General features: G+C 44.5%; 1 protein-coding gene across 3 annotated transcripts; it reads left to right on the top strand.

Annotated features, from left to right (window-relative positions):
- The first annotated feature begins 5,313 nt into the window (after positions 1-5,313).
- Positions 5,314-16,381, top strand: LOC114063823 (ovoinhibitor-like). Of its 3 annotated transcripts, XM_027896362.1 has the most exons (16): positions 5,314-5,444; positions 6,223-6,242; positions 7,079-7,215; positions 7,385-7,445; positions 7,953-8,086; positions 8,519-8,570; positions 9,605-9,741; positions 10,171-10,231; positions 11,024-11,160; positions 11,644-11,704; positions 13,095-13,228; positions 13,306-13,366; positions 14,655-14,791; positions 15,131-15,191; positions 15,555-15,667; positions 16,180-16,381. In XM_027896362.1, the coding sequence occupies exons 1-16, from the start codon at positions 5,390-5,392 to the stop codon at positions 16,223-16,225; spliced, it is 1,407 nt and encodes a 468-aa protein (XP_027752163.1). In that variant the 5' UTR covers positions 5,314-5,389; the 3' UTR covers positions 16,226-16,381. The 3 variants fall into 3 exon arrangements, with proteins under 3 accessions (XP_027752163.1, XP_027752165.1, XP_027752164.1); XM_027896364.1 differs by lacking the exons at positions 7,953-8,086; positions 8,519-8,570; XM_027896363.1 differs by lacking the exons at positions 13,306-13,366; positions 14,655-14,791 and having other exon boundaries at positions 5,375-5,444.
- The last annotated feature ends 1,069 nt before the right edge of the window (positions 16,382-17,450 follow it).

The raw sequence follows: 17,450 nt of genomic DNA, 5'->3' as shown, positions 1-17,450 counted from the left end.
TAGATACATCTTGAGTGGTCATGTCAGATGGTGTGCTGAGCCCTGCCCCACTGGAGCTGGGGGCACATCCAGGAAGAATCTGGAGGTGTGAATTTGGCCAGCAGTATTTCTTGCTGTGAGAGGGCAGAAGCGCTGATGGCACCCTTAAGTCGGCACAGAAAGCTCAGACACTGTGGTACTGTACCCATGGATTGTCACTGTCTCGGTCACCTTCTGCCTTGACCTGAAATTCCCTGTGGGCTCAAGGGCTCAGCCAGTGCCCATCTTTGGGTCCATCTCCTGCAGGGAGAGGAGGGTCCTTCCTTTGGGGCCCTGGTGCTGGGGCAGGTGCAGAAGTGAGAATTTCCATGGTATGAAATAGCTTAAGGTTTTTAAGGAAAGGTTTTGTTGTATTGAGGTGTAACCGACCTACAGACAGTTCTGGTTAATTTATATTCTGAAACTGTGCTCAGATAAAACCAGGACTTTGAGCTAAGGGTTTCCCTGGCTTTTTGGGGTCAGTGAATCTGGGAATAGGGTGGTATTCAAAGCAGGAGACACTGATGGTGGGTTAACAGAACTCTGCTGGCGGTTTGCACGTACTTCCTGTACTTTCTTTTATAGCTGTTACTTAAAGCAAATATGTTCTTTATTTGTATAAACTTTATTTCAGGACATTTCTAGAAGACCTTGAATGAACATACGCTGTGTTTGAGTCCATTTAGACCTGATCTGTAAACACTTTCTCTTGCAGATAAGGCTGGAATGACTTTCTTTCGCAGTCACTTGATTTTTCTTTCAATTTTGATAGGATTTTACCTAATACAAATTAATTTCACTCCCACCAAAGACGTAGAATTTTTTCAATTAAGTTATCAAATCTTTTTTTTTCTGCTGCACTTAGTGAGAATTGATTTTAAACTCTCAAAATACGTATTTCATCACATTTTATTATAGCAGATAATAATAAAACCTGATTTTATTATCAACACACTCTGACGTAAGTGGTTGTTAGTATTTTTTATGCTGATTTCTAATGTGAACAAATGCTATGATTTAGAAATAAATTATGACTACCTCTTTCTACATGGAAAACCCCCTCACTAAGTAGAGTCATGTAGGGTGAGAGTCACCTCTTTGGGGCTGGTTAGCTGTTTTGGGGGATGCAGACTTTGTCTTTGAGCTGTGATGAAACAAGTACATTCTTGAATGTTATTTATGCAGCCTGAGAATGATGAATGTCAGACAGTAAAAATGTGCTCTGATGATGCCTGCTCACTGATTCCAGCTAAAATCATGTGCAGGGACATCTACATGATTTCATAAAAGCAGTGCACAATTTGTGGCTTAAAATAAATTCTTGCAAATGAAAATCAGTGCTCTTGAAAGCTACTATGATTTGTAGTGATTTCAAGTATTTAAGTTTTCAAATAATGACCCCTAAAACCTGCATTAAATGTGCTTGAAAAGCAATGAGCTGATGAAGCCAGTGCCCCAGTAGCCTCTTCTGTCAGTATCTGAGCACCTTCTAAATTTTTCCTGCTGCCAGAAGAAATTATCATCCACAAAAATCGCAGCTGGTGATAAGGGAGCATTAATCAGATTCCAAGCCTGTCTGCTGAGAAGATGCAGGACAGGGGACTGCTAAAACTGCCTGTGTTGCTGTGAGTAGCAAGACTGGCTCCATCCTGCTCCTGGCAGCCTTCCTGCTTGCTCTGTTCTTGCTTTCCACCCCTTTTTGCAGGTTGCTCCAGGGGCTGCTAGTGAGGAACCAGTCCCGAGTGGCACCATGTGTGGTGGAGCTCCAGTGGGGTCTGCATGACGGGAGCCACGCGTTGTTACTCCTGGGGAGAAGGAAGCAAAGGCTCGTGAGGTGCTGGGAGTTGGCTACCCTTTCTCTTATGTTTGCTCTTGCTTACCCTTTGTGTTGCCCTTTAAAACGGTAGCAGGGCCAAACCAGCCCTCTATGAAACTGGAAAGGTACCAGCGCTCTGGGACTCTTCAGTTTGCTGTAAATTACACTTTATTAAGGGTGTCGCTTGCCAATAACCACAGACCCCATGTGGTTCACAGCAGTTCCTGAGGTTTTGCAGAACTGGCATTATGAACTGACAGTTTGGTCTCCAGCCTCTCACTGTGGTTGGGTTTGGGGCTAAAATACTCTCTGCAAGGACCTTAAGTATCTTACTATTTTTTTTTTTTTTTTTTCATAGAAGGTGTCAGGGCCTTATGCAATTCTTCAGGGTGGACAAGTACTGCTCTTGTAGACAGTGAGGATTGTTGACTCTGGCAGATGTTTCAGCAGACCTTGAACTCACTGTGATGTTTTTCAGTCCTCTGCAGTCTGTCCATTTGAAGCCTGGAAGCTCTGCCCACCAACTCACTGCTGCTCTTGCAGCCACAAGGACAGAGAGCCCCATAGTGTGCTCTGGCCAGGGCACCTTCTGTAGTCTGTCACAGCAGTTTAGGGGCATTTGTTCCTTCAAGAACCAAGTGAGTTTTGACATGAAGAGACTGATGCTGTTTTTGCAGGCAAGCCCCTCTGGCAGAGCTCTCTTTTCTGGCTCTCCCTACATCCCTCTGACGCTCAATCCCACTACACAACAGCTGTATGTGGGTACCTGGGGATTTCAGTGTTAATTGTCTTGATTATCACAATTTCTGCTCCATGGCCCATCTGCTTTCACCCTGGGGACTGGTGAATGGGTCTCCCTCTTTCCCCTCTTTAGGGCTCCTGCTTGGCATCTGTTATAACATCTGTCTTTTCCTGCAAGAGTCTCCCTACTCCAGGGAACTCTCATCCATGCCATTTCCTTGGGATCTCCCTGCTCTGTTCTGCTGCAAGACCCCTCCTGCTGCCCAGCTCTCCCCCTGGAACTGCAAGACAAGCACTTTCAACACTCATTTGCATGAAGGTATGAGCAACTGCGCTCAAGTTGTTCACTGAAAACAAGAAGTAAATGCAACTGTTTGCAACTTAGAAATTCAGATCCTTGATGTAGAAGGTCCAAAAACAAGCAGTTTAGTGCTTGGTGTAGTAACAAGTGCCCATGTGGTTTGAGGATGGGAAGCATGGACAATATGCTTATATCTCTGACAAACAGGTGAGTTGGCTTTGTTGTCTTCTTACCTCCTTTCTCAGCCTGTGTCAGTGAAATTCTGCAGAAATGGTGACAGATGATTCACAGCTGGGACTAGAGGTAACCTGAGAGGGAGCAGAAGAAAGGAGAGGATCACTGCGAGTGGGGGTTGCACAAGCAGAAGGGTGTAAACACAACCAAAGGTCTTCCTGTCTAATGTGGGTGGGATGTGCTGCTGCAGCTTCTGCTCCGCTCTTGAAAGGCTCTGTGCTGATGGACAAATGCTTTGCTGAATCACTCTCTCTGAGCAGGGGCTCACCTGTAGGGTCACAGCAAGGACCTTCCTTGTGCACAGGGCAGGAGCCCAAAGCTGAGCATTGCGTGCCTCGGCTGGCACGTGGGACAGCAGACACGTGCTGTAGCTGTGTTTTTTAAATCCTAGTTCCTTCTTTAGATCCTTGACAGTTTGTTTGTTCTTCTGTCCCTTTACTCTGTCTCCTATTGCAAACTTCTCCCCAAAACTAATCTTAGTTGGAAGAGAATTACTTTGCTCTTGACAGAACAGGCTGAGTAAATCTACTTTAACTGCAGATTTGGTTTGCAAATAATATCTCCTTTCCTATAAGGTTCAGGTGTCATTCCTGTGGACATTGGCAGGAATTTGCTTGACCATGACAGCTTTTACAGAACCTGGCAATTAAGTTGTCAAGATACATTTTCCACTGCCAGGAAGCATTAATGGATGCTGGTCTTGGCTGGAATAAGCCCAGGGAGATGGATAGTGTAATCAGGATGAAAAGAGGTCCTTGTAGCTGAGGCTTGGATTTGTCCAAAGGCCTGGAGTCCTTGACACTTGATGGAACTGAGATAAGGGAGAGGGCAGGAAACATTGGGTGGAACATGAGAGAAAAGGAATGAAATCAAGGTATATGAACAGGGAGATGAACTCATGTCCCTAAAGACTAATGTGGCAGGAAAGGCTGGCATTTTGAGGAACTTCAGCTTTGCAGATGCACACTGCAAACTACTAATAGTAGCAGAATTCCAGGATATGAAAGTAAATATTTTTCCATTAGGCAATCCCCAAAACTGTATTATTGTGGATTTGCTTTTCAAGTGAGAAAGATGTTGGAAATGTCCTTCTCTTAGAAAATAAAATTGTGATGATTCAACACGAGCTCACTCTGTTTAAATTATGTCAAAAAATAGATCTGCAAGTAAGGATTTTGATTACCAAGTACAGAATTTGAAAGATTAAAAGTTAGCGAGAAATTTGGAGAATTTAGGATCCCAATTGAGAAGACTACAATTGAGACCAGTCCAAAAAACTGCCAAAAATCTCCTTGCATGAAGGACAAAAGGAGTGTTCAAGACAAATCTGAGTTCCATTACCTTAGTAGTGGGCAAACCTTAAGGAGATGTTTGAGGAAAACTAAAGATATAAAGCGTAAAGAGATAACATACACAGCGAATTTTCAGGAAGGAAACCATGCGTGGGCTAATACCAATCTTTGCAAAGTTGGCTGACTTCCTAGGTAAAGGAAATACAGTACATCTAGTCTGTGCAGACATTAAAGGATTTGGCCTGTTGCCCTGTGGGATGCTGTCACTTAGGCTTTGTGAGGTGGGTCAGGGGCTGGCCACAGGGGAGCTGCTAGCAGATGAGCAGACAGTACCATGGGGAGTTGTCAGTGAACAGCCAAAAAGATGGGGTTTAGGACCAAACTTCATATTTTTGCTCTTTGCTGTTGTACAGAAAAAGTTGGCAAGCAGAGCAGAGCACTGCTGGGTTTTTTAAACAGGAGAAGAGCAGGATTCCTCCCGCAGAGCACAGGGTGACCTTCTGGGCTGAAATTGCCTGGGCTCAAACTGGGATGAAATGCAGCAGCGAAGAGTACAAAATCATGCTCTGAGGTTAAATAATGAGGGGTTTGGCTATCAGTTGACAGCTCAGTTGAAAACTATAGAGGAGGAGAAAGTTCTAATTGCATTTAACCAGACACAGGGTAGAGGTGAGCCTGCAACACTCTGCAGCCACGTGAGGGGCAGCCCAGGGCTGGGCAGATCTGTCCAGGAGAGGGGTCTTGGCACAGTTCCTACTCGTGAAATCCCCTTCCTGGCATACACGCTTATATCAATCATTAGCTAGACATCTAGAGCTGGGTAAATATGTTTTTGGCTTTGAATGGTGATGACAGGCTTGGAGCATTACCTAATAAGGTGGGACCACTTGATAGCACGGTGTGCTATATATTCCTGCTCCTACCTGCAATCTTCCTCGCCCGCACAGAGAGCACACAGGCTGCACTGGAGCGGTATCCTTGGCTGCCATGAAGATAACAGGCATTTTCCTGAGGGCATCTTTAGCCCTTTGCTGCTGCTTTGGTGAGTATTCCCTGGGATACTGCAAAGATTGATCTAGCTGAATTGGAGCTGAATTTTCATTTCAGTAAAAGTCTTTGGATCTTGCGACATAGATGAGAACCTTATTCCATGAAGAAATATCCTTCCCGAGAGAGTGTAGCAAAAAAGTTGGGTTTCAAGACTGAGGTTTCTGCAATCATCATGAAGGCAACTGTTTCCATCTTCTTTGTTTGAAAGAGCACTTGCTGAAGGAGCAGCCTTAGTGCAGGGCAGGAACTTGCACGTGGGAATCCTGCGTATAAGGGCAAAACAAAGCTGTTAGAAATGGCATCATTGCCCATGTGAGCAACATTAATGCAAACTTAACTCTAGGATTGCTCTGTAAGTTTGCTGCTCCTGGTAACTGAGAAAGATGTGTTTGGAGATACACAGTGCCAGTGGTCGATAATCATCTTAAACACCCATGTCCAAAGTTTCGAAAGTCAAATATTAAGTCTCTTAGGTTAAAATCCAAGAGTACTGAATTGAAAGTACCTTCCCTGTAACATCTGAGTGATGGATTAATATGTATGCTCTTATGTATTTTATCCCCCCTCAGAAGTGCAATGAAACTGTATTTAATAACTTTTAATACATCTTATGGCCATTTATTGGCACAATGTACAACTCCATATTTTCTTAAACTAAATAAATTAGTCAACAGCATAATTGAATTTAGAAGTTTCATCAAAAGCTTTACGTACGTATTCTTTGCATACTAGTAATTAGATTTTTTTTTGGTCTTCATTTTTTGTTTTAGGTGCTGCCTTTGGAGTTCAGGTAAGCTACAGGTCTATTTAGTCTGTTCTATTCAGGTTTCTGGTAAAGCAGAAACAGTATGTAATTACCCAATGAGCACATGGATTAAATCTAATGAAATCTTAGCTGTTCAAATAACATTTTCCAGTGCATGGCTGACTGATATTGCCAATTTCACGAGAAAGTAAAAGATCCCCATTTCTCACAGTATTTTCAGTTCATTAAATAAAAGGAAAAAGCAAGAAGTAATTGTACATTCCTATTATATTAACTCTTAGGCATAATTTAGTTACTCCAAGCCAAAGGCAGTAGTTTGCCTCCTCATGAGGAATACTGTCTTATGATATGCTTGAACGTATCAAAGACTGTGACTCTGATAATTGTTTCCGTATGATAAGACCCAAAGAACTGTGTTCCTTGCATAAATTTCTATACCTATATCACAGAGAGGAAAACAGCAGGGTCTGAGCCATGGATTTATCTGCAGGTTCTTCCCACGCAGCTACGAGACTCCTGTAACTCCCAGAGTGCAGCACGATCTGAGACGATTCGCTGTTGAGCTGAGGGGCTCCGGCGCAGGGCTGGGCTCCCAATTACCAGCTGCCTTCATTAGGCAGTGTCTCACCCACAGCAATTCTTACCCTGTGCTGTGTTCCCCCCCCCCGGGCCCCATCAGGAAAGCATCAGAAACTTCTGTAGGGAAGATTCCCTTCTCCTGACTGCCTGGGCAGATTCCAGATAATGCCTCTAATTTGCCTGTCGGCAGGAGCTGCAGGCGCTGTGGCAGTGGGAGGCTGCTGAGGGTTTCATTCCATGAGAGAGCCAAAATTGGGGCTAATTCTGTGCTGCTTTCACAGCTTGACTGCAGCAAGTATTCCAGTGGCATTACCAAGGATGGAAGGTCATGGGTAGCTTGCCCAAGGAACTTGAAACCAGTCTGTGGCACTGATGGCAACACGTACAACAACGACTGTGGGATCTGCCTGCACAACGAGTGAGTATTGCTGCAACCTCACAGAAACCTCAAGGCAGGGGGTTCCAGGTAAAAGTGGCAGCTTTGCTCCCCATTGATGAGCTGGGATGAGGAGCAGCTGGGAGTCAACACCACCAGCCTCGAGGCGATGGTGCTCTGAGATCCTTGACACAGGTCTGCTTCCTTCTAGGGAACACAGTGACAGTGTGGAGAAGGCCCACGATGGAGAATGCGAGCCAAAATCTGTCGTGGTAAGACAAAATATGTGATGGGGACAGTTCAAACACCACACAAAAGGAGAACAGAACGTGCACAGCTGATCTGCACAGCCCAAAAGGAATTAAAATCTAATGATAACCAAAGCTGGGAGGGTTTTATGGGCTATCTGATACTACGTCTCTGTTATTTTCTACTTCAGACTTCTAGTCTCTGTAATTGGGAATAAAATGAAAATAATATGTTGACTGAGGGTTGGATTTCACCACTTGGATAGCTCCAGCAGGATCTTATGAAGGATCTTGCAAAACCCAAATGACAGTCCTTCTTGCTAAGCCATTTCTTTTCAGTGGGAGAGAATTCTCACAGAGAATTCTGCTTTTGATAGTGAAATTAGTTTGTTGTTGTATTTGTCCCCAAAGAGTGAGAGAGAGGGAGAGAGAGTAAGCAGACTATGTAGGAGTGTTGTATCTTTATATCAAAAATGTGTGTTTTCTGTTTGTTTTGTTTTTTTTTTTCCTCTATCCCTGCTATTTTTACAGATTGATTGCACTAACTACCGAAGAGCTGTAATAGATGATCACGTTGTGGTAGCATGCCCAAGGATATTGAAACCAGTCTGCGGCTCAGATAGCTTCACTTATGACAACGAATGTGGGATCTGTGCCTATAACACGTAAGTCTTGTGCATGGGATGTCCTTCTGGATAATTAGTAACCTATCACTCTCAGAAGCACTTCTGTAAAATATTAATCTTAAGGCAGGTGTCTCTGTAGGTCTCCTTGGAACTGGCTGTTTTTAATTCTTCAGCCAGCTTGAGTTTTCTTCCCTATTTTTTGACTGTGGTCGTGAGGAGAATCACAAAAAACCCAGAGCAGAGCCGTGAACAGATCAAAGTGTTACCTGTAATACTAAATCACTCCTAACACTTCATTTCCATGGGGTATGGGAACACTGTGCATTTGCTGTGGCCATCTGCAGGTTGCATTCAGACAAGTTGTAGTGTCCCACAAGGCGGGTGGGACTCGGCTTTGTTATTCCAGTGCCTGGAGTGACGTGGGGGAAGTTATTCTCAATACTTCCTAACCAAAGCTTTTCTTTCTTTCAGGGAACATAACACCAATGTTACCAAAATACACGATGGAGAGTGCAAGGAGTCTGTTGCTGTAAGTGCAATAGAAGTCGAAAATCCATTTTTTAGGGCTGCGAATAGAATCCTGAGGACCCCACAGATTTCCCTAGGAAACTACAAGAGATTCATAGCACAAGGCTTAGAGGGGTTCCAGTTCATGCTTTGCTTTTCTGGATGGTGAGGGAGGATTTGGCATCCTCCCTGCTCCAAAGAGAAGGTCACCCCATGCTTACCACACCAAACTGAGGAAGGAGAGGGATATGGAATGAGGAGCTGCAGTGAGTCAGTGCTTCAGAACTCACTTCCCTACGTGCTAAGCTGGCTTGTGTGCCCAGAGGAAGGGGTGGGGGGCAAGATTTCACTTGCCAACATTCTGTGCAGGTTGGCAGTTTTCTCTCTGGAGATCACAAGCATTTCCACCCTCAGCAACAGAGATTCAAAATTCCCATGCTGGTGGTTTTCACAGACTGGTAGTGAGACTTACAAGAGCACTAAGCATACATATTTATAGAGCATGGTGCATTGTATCTTTGTGTGAGGCCAACAGTCTGGTGCTTCAGGAGGAGAAGGTTCTGTATTTCAGTGCCAAAATTCTGCGATGTCTGAATCCCGTTCTCCAACTGATAGATAACCATTTTTTCCCTATCCTTTCAAACCCTGTGCTGAACTAGAGGGAATCTGAAGTAAGAAGTGATCACAGAACTGGAAAAGTGTGGAGAAAACCAACACAAACCAAAACAATATTAGTCAGATTTACAGCTGGGGAAAAATGTTTCTTACCAAATTCAAGAACATTTTTTTTTATGAGCATAGGCCCTAAATTCTGTACCTGTTCTTCTGCCTGAAGAATCCCTTTGCCAAGATAGTCCTTTTTCTTGACTCCTTGAATGCTAGGATACCATTAAGAGAGGTCATTTCTGATTGCAAATTTAACTTCAGTGTATCAGGGCTTTGTCCTGTTGCAGAAACCACTGAGGCTCGGATACAGAGTGAACAGGTTTTGCATCAGCTTTTCTTGCACAGCAAGGGCTCCACCAGGGCTATTTGTCCTTATTTTGACAGGTTGACTGCAGCAGGTACCCAACACAAGTCACTAAAGATGGCAAAATATTAGTGTCCTGTCCAAGGAACCTGAATCCAGTTTGCGGCACAGATGGCATCACATATGATAACGAATGCGGGATCTGTGCCCACAATGGGTAAGTGCCATACTTGGAGTGCTCCTTCTGAGTAGCCAGCAATGCTGTGCAGTCCTGAGAACCACCCTGCTGCATTTCTACTTATGCCTGTTTCTTTGAGTCTCTTAGAAACTGGGTTGGTTTGGGATTTACCTTGTGTTTCTTTCTGATGCCTTCTTTGTGCTTGTGAGAGGAAACCTTGAAGAGTCATAAGGCAGCTCCTTGGATTAGTCTGTGGGCTGGGCAGTGACTGGGCAGAGGAAGGAACAATTCAGAATATTACTTTAAATTGCACGTTATAGGAAAATGGGGTGAGCTTGTTAATGAGTAAAGTAGCTATTCTGATACACTTTTATAGAGTCTGAAGCCATAATTTGCTTCACTTTGCTCAGGACTGTGACCAAGAGGTTAAGCATTTATTTCCTCAATTTTATTGTTTCTCTCTTCCAGAGAACAAAGGACCCATGTTGGCAAAAAGCACAGCGGACAGTGCAGACAGGAGACTTCTGATGTAAGTGTTCAATATAAGCCTTACTTCTCTTAGCTGTATCAACTGAAAGGTTCCCTGAGGTGACAACTACTCTGAAAATGAGCTGGCCTGAAGCCTGGCTTTCTACACTTGTCTATTAAGTCTTGTCAAGTTCCTTGTGTCGAGGATGCCTGCAAATCCCATCTGAGGCAGGTGTCCTCTGGGCCTTCCTTGCGCTCACAGCCCTGGCAGATGGGCTGCACAGGAGCTCTGCACAGAGTTTTCATGATGAATTCACACCCACATCAGCCTTTGGGGTGGGGATGTCTTCTGGAATATGGAGCACACCTGAGGTTTTGATCTGAGTATATCAGCTGAGAAGTCCCAGAGCTGATATCTAGGACATGCCAACACACAAATGGGGGAATTGGTCATTTTGGGCTTTGTGTTTGAAGGGAACCCTCAAAGGAAGATCCAAGTCCAAATTCCTTCACTGTTTTGTTGTTTTGTTTATATCTATACTGCACAATGAAAGAAGACTATAGTTTTCCCTTTTTCTAATTGCTTTTCTGACATATCTTGCATTTGGGATTGACCAAACTACTTACCCCAGTGATTTGGCATCTCACAAACTATGCATCACCGTGCAGTTCCTTCTGTGCATGAGAGGATTCATGCAGAACTGACTCAACCTGGTTTTGCAAGAACTGAGCCGTAGCTCTACTGTCGCCTCAGTATCCTCATGTAAAAGACATGGAAAGAGGTTAAGATGGAATCCTTTTTTGTCAGAAAACAAGGTCTTTTTGTCACTTTTGTCATTGATGCCTTTTGCAGATCGATTGCAGTCAATACCCATCAAGAAAGGTTAAGGGAGGTAAAGACCTGGTGCGCTGCCCCAGGATCCTGCGCCCGGTCTGCGGCACAGACGGATTTACCTACGACAACGAGTGCAGCATCTGTGCCCATAATGTGTAAGTACTGTACACAGGATTCTCTTTTGGAGTGACTAGCCATGGTTGGTGCTCCAGACGGCTTTTCTTTTGGGGCCAATATGTGTATATGTCTCTTTCTGTTTCGACCTCCTGAAGCCTCTGTCACTTTCATTTTGTTCCCTGATGCTCTCTTTTTGGTCCTCGGGAGAGCTGTGGGAGAGTCAGTTCTTGATTTGAGCATACTGTGAGGGCTGTGATATCTGAGCAGGGAAAAGAGTGGATGGGATTGTGGTGTTTGGGCAGAGGGAAGAGCAGATGGGGCTTCTGTGTGGTGCACAGTGGGGAGACCTGATGGGTCTGCACCCATTATGCTTGCTAATGACTGGGAGAAGCTGATTCATTAGGAAATCAGGTGGCTCCTTTGTCATATATAGAGGCTATGGGTTTGGTTTGCTTTCTGTGGTATCTGGGTGTCACAGGGCTCAGCTGGTGTGTGTGCTAACCCCAACCTCTCCCTTTCAGACAATACGAGACTCATGTTAAGAAAAGCCATGAGGGAAGATGCAAGGAGGAAAGCACTCCTGTAAGTGTACCTTTAGCTATAAAGTAAGCACCATCTGCTCTCTCTCCAGTCTCCAGGAAGACCCTGGCTGGGCTCAGTGCACCCTCTGTGCTCCTGAATGGATGGAGCTTGGTGCACAGGAGTCATGCTGATGCTGTGGTTCTCCCTAGTTTCTCACAGTTGCTGATGTGAATGTGCTGTACATGAGGGCAAGAGAGGACAGGGACAGGTTGGGACTTCAGAAACAAAATGTCCCAGTACTGCAGATCTCTGAACAGAAATCATCAGAGGCAACCCAAGAACCGTGCAGCTTATTTTAGCACAGTGGGAGAGAAAGCAGAAGGCAGTGTTAGTTGTCAGTGTATTTATTCAGTGATCAGATTTCCATTGCACTAGACAGGCAGGTTAAAAAATCCTCGTGCTCTGGTCAACCAGGACAAATCTGCTTTCAGGTATGTGTACAGAAATAGCTTTATTATCCTGCACAGTAACAATATGTGCTGATAATATCTCAACACATTTATTCTGCTTATGCAGAGCAGCTCTGAAGCACCAAAAATAATTTCATGCATCCTGAGGGACTGCAATATATTTTCTATACAAAAGACAAGTTGTTAAAATGCTGTCTTTGCTTTAATTTGTTCTTGGACCATGTGGGAAATATGTATAATAAGAGACACTGCATTGGGGAAACTGTGCAAAATGACAGTGAAGTGATGCTTAGCCAGTGTAGACTGATTTCCAATTGGTGTTCGTCCATTTATCCTCAAATATTTAAATCAATAGATTTTATATATTGTAAATATTTTTGTGACAGGAGCTGGTGAAACAGGTCTTGCTGTTGTTTTGGAAAATCTGAAACAAAATCTCAGATATAGTAAACTACATCAAGCTGGACTTAATATTGAATACTTTCACTCAGATTTCTCAAGTTGTGCTGGGGGACATTTAGATCAAACATTAGGAAAAAATTCTTCCTTGAAAGTCTGGTCAGTAACTGGAAAAGGCTGACCAGAGAGTTGGTGGAATCACTGTCCCTGGAAGTGTTCAAAAGCCATGTGGATGTGGTACTGGGGGATCTGTTTTGGTGGTGAACGTGCCAGTGCTGAGTTAACAGTTGGATTTCAGGGGTCTTTTTCAACCTTTATAATTCTGTGAAATGCTGGATTTAAAATTTGTATGTGTACTACTCTAGGAAAATAATCTTTCTGGCCAGCTGTTCCTTTCTTCCCTCTGCGAGCACAAAATACGAAACCCATCTACAGTGACTTAACTATTTTCTAATGCAAGACTAAACTTAAAAAACCCCTGACATAAGCCTTTAAAATCTGGAGGATCAGCTGGCCAGACTGCAGGTGAGACAATTCCATCTCGCGGCAGCTGACCCAGCATTGCTGTTTTGCCTCCCCAGGTTGACTGCAGCACATACCTGAGCAATACCAAATCAGGCGAAGCCATCATGGCCTGTCCCTTCATCTTGCGTGAGCTCTGTGGGACAGACGGTGTCACCTACACCAACGACTGTGCTCTCTGTGCCCACAACATGTAAGCCCTGGAGGTCACCCCCTGAGAGCCCCACAGAGTTATCTGCTGAGCTTTTTTAACTCTGCTTTCTCTTCCAGCGCCTTTGGAACTGAGGTTGCCAAGAAGCACGATGGAAGGTGCGTAGAGGAAGCTCCCCAGGTAAGTGAAACCTAAAGAAAAATAAGAGTTTGGGCAGGTGCCAACCGCATAACTTGAACAAACGCTGGTTGGTTTGGGTGGTGTAACCTCCGTGGGGCCATGGCTTGTGCTGACCTTCCTTCTGTGGGTGAATATCACCCTCCTGGCAGCAGGAACGTTGTGCACTTCCTGCACAGTCAGGAAAAAGAAGAGGAGAGGACAGGTGAGGAATGAGTTATGAGATGGGTAACATAGACGATTTAAGGCTTTACACGAAGAAATCCTTTTCCCACAGCAGCCTATCATAGCTGCTGCAGGAACTTAGCGGCCCATTTTGGCAATATGGAAAGGGTACCCAGGGAACCCAGTGCCTCCTGGATGCTTGTGTTTTACAAAAGGATATTCTACAAAGATTAGAGAATTGCCTGTGTTTTGAATGCTAATACCTAAGACATCAGGGGATACCTGATATCCTTGTTTTGGGGGCTTTTTTTTGGTAAATGCAACGTAATCTAATGTATACCAACAATGAATCTTGTAAAAATACCAGATTAACTATGTTTGGCCAGCTCTAAACTATTTACTCTCATTGGGGAATAGAAGAACAAAGCCACCTCATTAGCATTTGTTTGAGAGAGTCAACATCCCGAGTCAGATATTTCATTTCTATACAAACAAACTATGAAATGTCATTCCTTTGTTTCCCGAGTACACTCTGTGCTCAGGCCAAGTGAGATACATAAATCAGGAAAGAAGAGCTCACACTGGAGAAACTGGGAGTGCTAAAATGCAAGGCCAGCTCTTCAGCTGGTGTAAATCAGCTTCAATGGCTGTCAGTCCTGCTGGCAGGTTTCAACACTCGGAATCATCCCATTGCAACAAAAGTCCTGTCAGCACATCCCCCCTCCATTCTTGTGGGCCATGAAAAACACCTTGGTCGCAATCAACCCCCTTGCAGGAAGTGCATAAATTGTGTCTTTTTGATTTGCAGATTATTTTTGAGCTGTGCTTTTTAATATCCTGGTTGGTTCAGCAAGGTATAGGGGCATTGTGATAAATGCAAAGCTGAATGAATAGTGTCTGCCTTCCAACCTTGATTCAGTCTTCTCCAGCATAAGGCTGTGAAAGGAAATTGCTAGTTTTCTGTGAGGAATGAGTTAATATATAACCATAATTTGTCCTCTGGCAGATCCTTTTAGGATCTGGCGTAGTGAGATTTAGGCAGAGACAAAAGCAGAGGGAGTTGTGTCTGGGCTCCCTTGCAGAGAGCAGAGCCTGTGTCAGAACTTTTGGTGTCCTTGTTCCCCAGCTCAACTGCAGCCAGTACCCAATGTCCATTCAGAAGGATGGCACTCAGGTGATGGCCTGCACGATGATCTACGATCCTGTCTGCGGTACCGACGGTGTCACTTATGCCAGCGAGTGTACTCTGTGTGCCCACAACATGTAAGTACCTCCCTGGGGGTGGATGGATCTGTGAGTGCCAAGTAAAATTCAAGGACTCTCTCTGAAACCCTGTGCTGGAGGGGTCCTGCCTGTCTGCCCACATTTTCCTGCTTCCTTTGTTGGTGCTCGACATAGGTGTTCAACCCCAGAGCCCCACAGAGGTGGGTGCATCAACCATGGGCACGTGTCTGGCCCACAAGGGCACATTCTTGTTAGTGCTGTGCAGGCAGTGCTAAGGTGGTTGATCTGAAAATCCTGTGACTCCAGGGGCGTGAGGTTTGTTCTTGCTCTGTTGTGCTGGGGAAGGTCGTGGTTAACAATGGTCTCTCCATCCTCCAGGGAGCATCGGACCAACCTTGGCAAAAGAAAGAATGGACGCTGTGAAGAGGACATTACAAGGGTGAGTGAGAAAGGATGGGAACAAAGAGTGAAGTCCAGTGTCTGCTACACTCATGGAGGACTGTTTTCACTCTGTTTTATGAACCGGAGGAGTGGTGGCATACAGACCTGAGGGGATCCCTTGGGAATTTCACACCAATCATAAAACAGCCAACATCTGTCCCACTGCTGTGTAACAGTGCAGGAAAAGGCACAGCAGTGAGCAGAAACAGTACAAAATCACATCTGCCACCAGGAGGAAACTTTGAGTTGGTTATGCTAATGTTGTAGCCACTTTCATTTCTCAGTGGGGTGTCATTCCTTATGCTGGGGGGACACAGTTTGCTCTCAGGCAGAGAGATTTATGTCTATCTTCTGTGTGCAGGACCTCTGCAAGGACTTCAAAGTGTCTCCAGTATGCACCATGGAATATATGCCTCACTGTGGCTCTGATGGCAAAACATACAGCAACAGATGTGCTTTCTGCAATGCCTACCTGTAAGTATGAGTAAAACTTTTTCTTTCAAGATCAGTTCCTGTATCTACTATGAATTCAGGGCTGTTCTCATGATGCCTTTTTGACTAACTGCTTATGGGCATGTACTGGACAAATCCGATGCACCATGAGTTGTGCAAGGAGCTGGACTTTTTGCATTTTAGGGGAAAATTTAGGGGAAAATCACAGGAAAAAAAATTCTATGATCTGTACCTGGCCTTCTGTTTGTTAAGTTTAAAAGTATTTTATTCATTTCCACCTGCACTCAGTGTGTCCCACAAGCTCATGAGGGCATGTGGAAAGTACTTCACCAAACCAACGGGATAGTATCAAATGTATGAAACTGTTCATCTTTCCTTTAAAGATGATAATGAAAGGGAGTATTTGGATTTTTGAGACAGTTCTTTATCTCCAGTCAACACTAAATGGACACTTGGGTCAGTGAAATGAGGAATGTGACTTCAGCACTTAATATGCTCTGTGCCTAATTCTCCTCTCTCCTTTTCCTCACCAGGGAAAGCAGAACAACTCTCAATCTCATGAGTTTGGCTGAATGCTAAGTCTGTGCTGGAGTTCAGCCCAGGAAGACAAGCTCCTTTAAATGTGACTTGCCATGGGCTGATCGTCCCTAGTAACGTTCCTTCAGTTTGCCTTGTTTCCTTAGCTCCTGAAATACTTGTTCAATAAACTGACTTGGTGAAATTTCTCTGTCTTAATGGCATATCACATCTGTTTTGCCCCATCTCCTCCCTGACATGGTACTTTGAGTGCCTGTGTATTTTTCTCTTGGTCCTCTACCAAACAGTGTGGATAAAATTTTCCTACCATGTGTCAGTGCCATCCCTGCTCTGATGAGGGCTTGACCTCCCTCTGGAGCTCCCAGTCACTTCCTTATTCCTCAGAGTCTCTTTGTCAGTGTTAATCTTATCTAACTATGTCTCTGTATGACCTGATCACAGGCTCTGTCTTTAGAGTCAGTGCAAGGAGGCATTTACCTTGAGAGTATGGTCCACCTCCTCCATAGGGAAATGTCTAGGATGTGGGTGGTGATTTTCTCTCAAGAAGAGCACTTTTTTTGCTTGGGCTAGAAAAGGAAATTGGCTGCCTAGCCAAGAGGTGCCCCTGTCCCAGTTCCTGCTGCCTGTGCAGCCTGTCCCATGGAAGAGAGCAGCTGCTGTCAGGAAAGGTGATTCCAGTCTGTCTCCACTAAGTTTTTCCTCAGTGTCAAGTGCTGTTGTAGGATATAATCTACAGGGGTATATTGAGCTCCAGTCAGGGTCACAAACAGCAGAAATGTCTGTTCATGAAATATCTTAATTTATTAATGCAACAGAGTATCTCCAGGACTGGTGGGCAGTGATGACCCCTGAGATGGGGGACAGCCCTGGTACATCACTGAGCTGCTTTCTAAAGCCTTTTGGGAAGGAAAAGGATTCAGATGTTCATTTGTGGCCAGTTTTAACTGAATAAATAAGAAGTCATAGGAAAAAAATTCTGCCTCAGAGTTGTTTTGACTACTTTTTCGACACTAAAGAGCTCATGACTTGGTGATACAACTGTTATCATTTTGGTGGTCTGTCTGGATGGCAGGGAGGTAGGGAAACCTTGGGGCTGCCCTTCATCTGTTGGCAATACAGGTACAGCCACTGCCACTACCTCCACATGAGGTCACCAAAGCTATTTCAAGTCCAATATTTTAGGGTTCAGGGTTTCCTCTGGACTACAGCTAGTGCCTCCCCAGTTCATTGTCCCATTGTAGTTTACCAGAGAATAACACAATTATTT

The sequence above is a fragment of the Empidonax traillii genome, unplaced genomic scaffold (genome assembly GCF_003031625.1).
Source record: "Empidonax traillii isolate 1590-97213 ecotype Southwest subspecies unplaced genomic scaffold, ASM303162v1 scaffold495:size1017845, whole genome shotgun sequence".
Lineage (NCBI taxonomy): Eukaryota > Metazoa > Chordata > Aves > Passeriformes > Tyrannidae > Empidonax > Empidonax traillii.
Note: the sequence above shows the minus strand (reverse complement) of the source record. Positions and strands in the feature narration are given on the sequence as shown.

Bases quoted from the DNA above. Each gene is read 5' to 3' on its own strand.
- LOC114063823 (XM_027896362.1), top strand. From the start codon at position 5,390: ATGAAGATAACAGGCATTTTCCTGAGGGCATCTTTAGCCCTTTGCTGC. The intron at 8,571-9,604 runs GTTGCTGTAAGT...TTATTTTGACAG, and splicing joins ATGGAGAGTGCAAGGAGTCT to GTTGACTGCAGCAGGTACCC. The intron at 14,792-15,130 runs GTAAGTACCTCC...TCCATCCTCCAG, and splicing joins ACTCTGTGTGCCCACAACAT to GGAGCATCGGACCAACCTTG.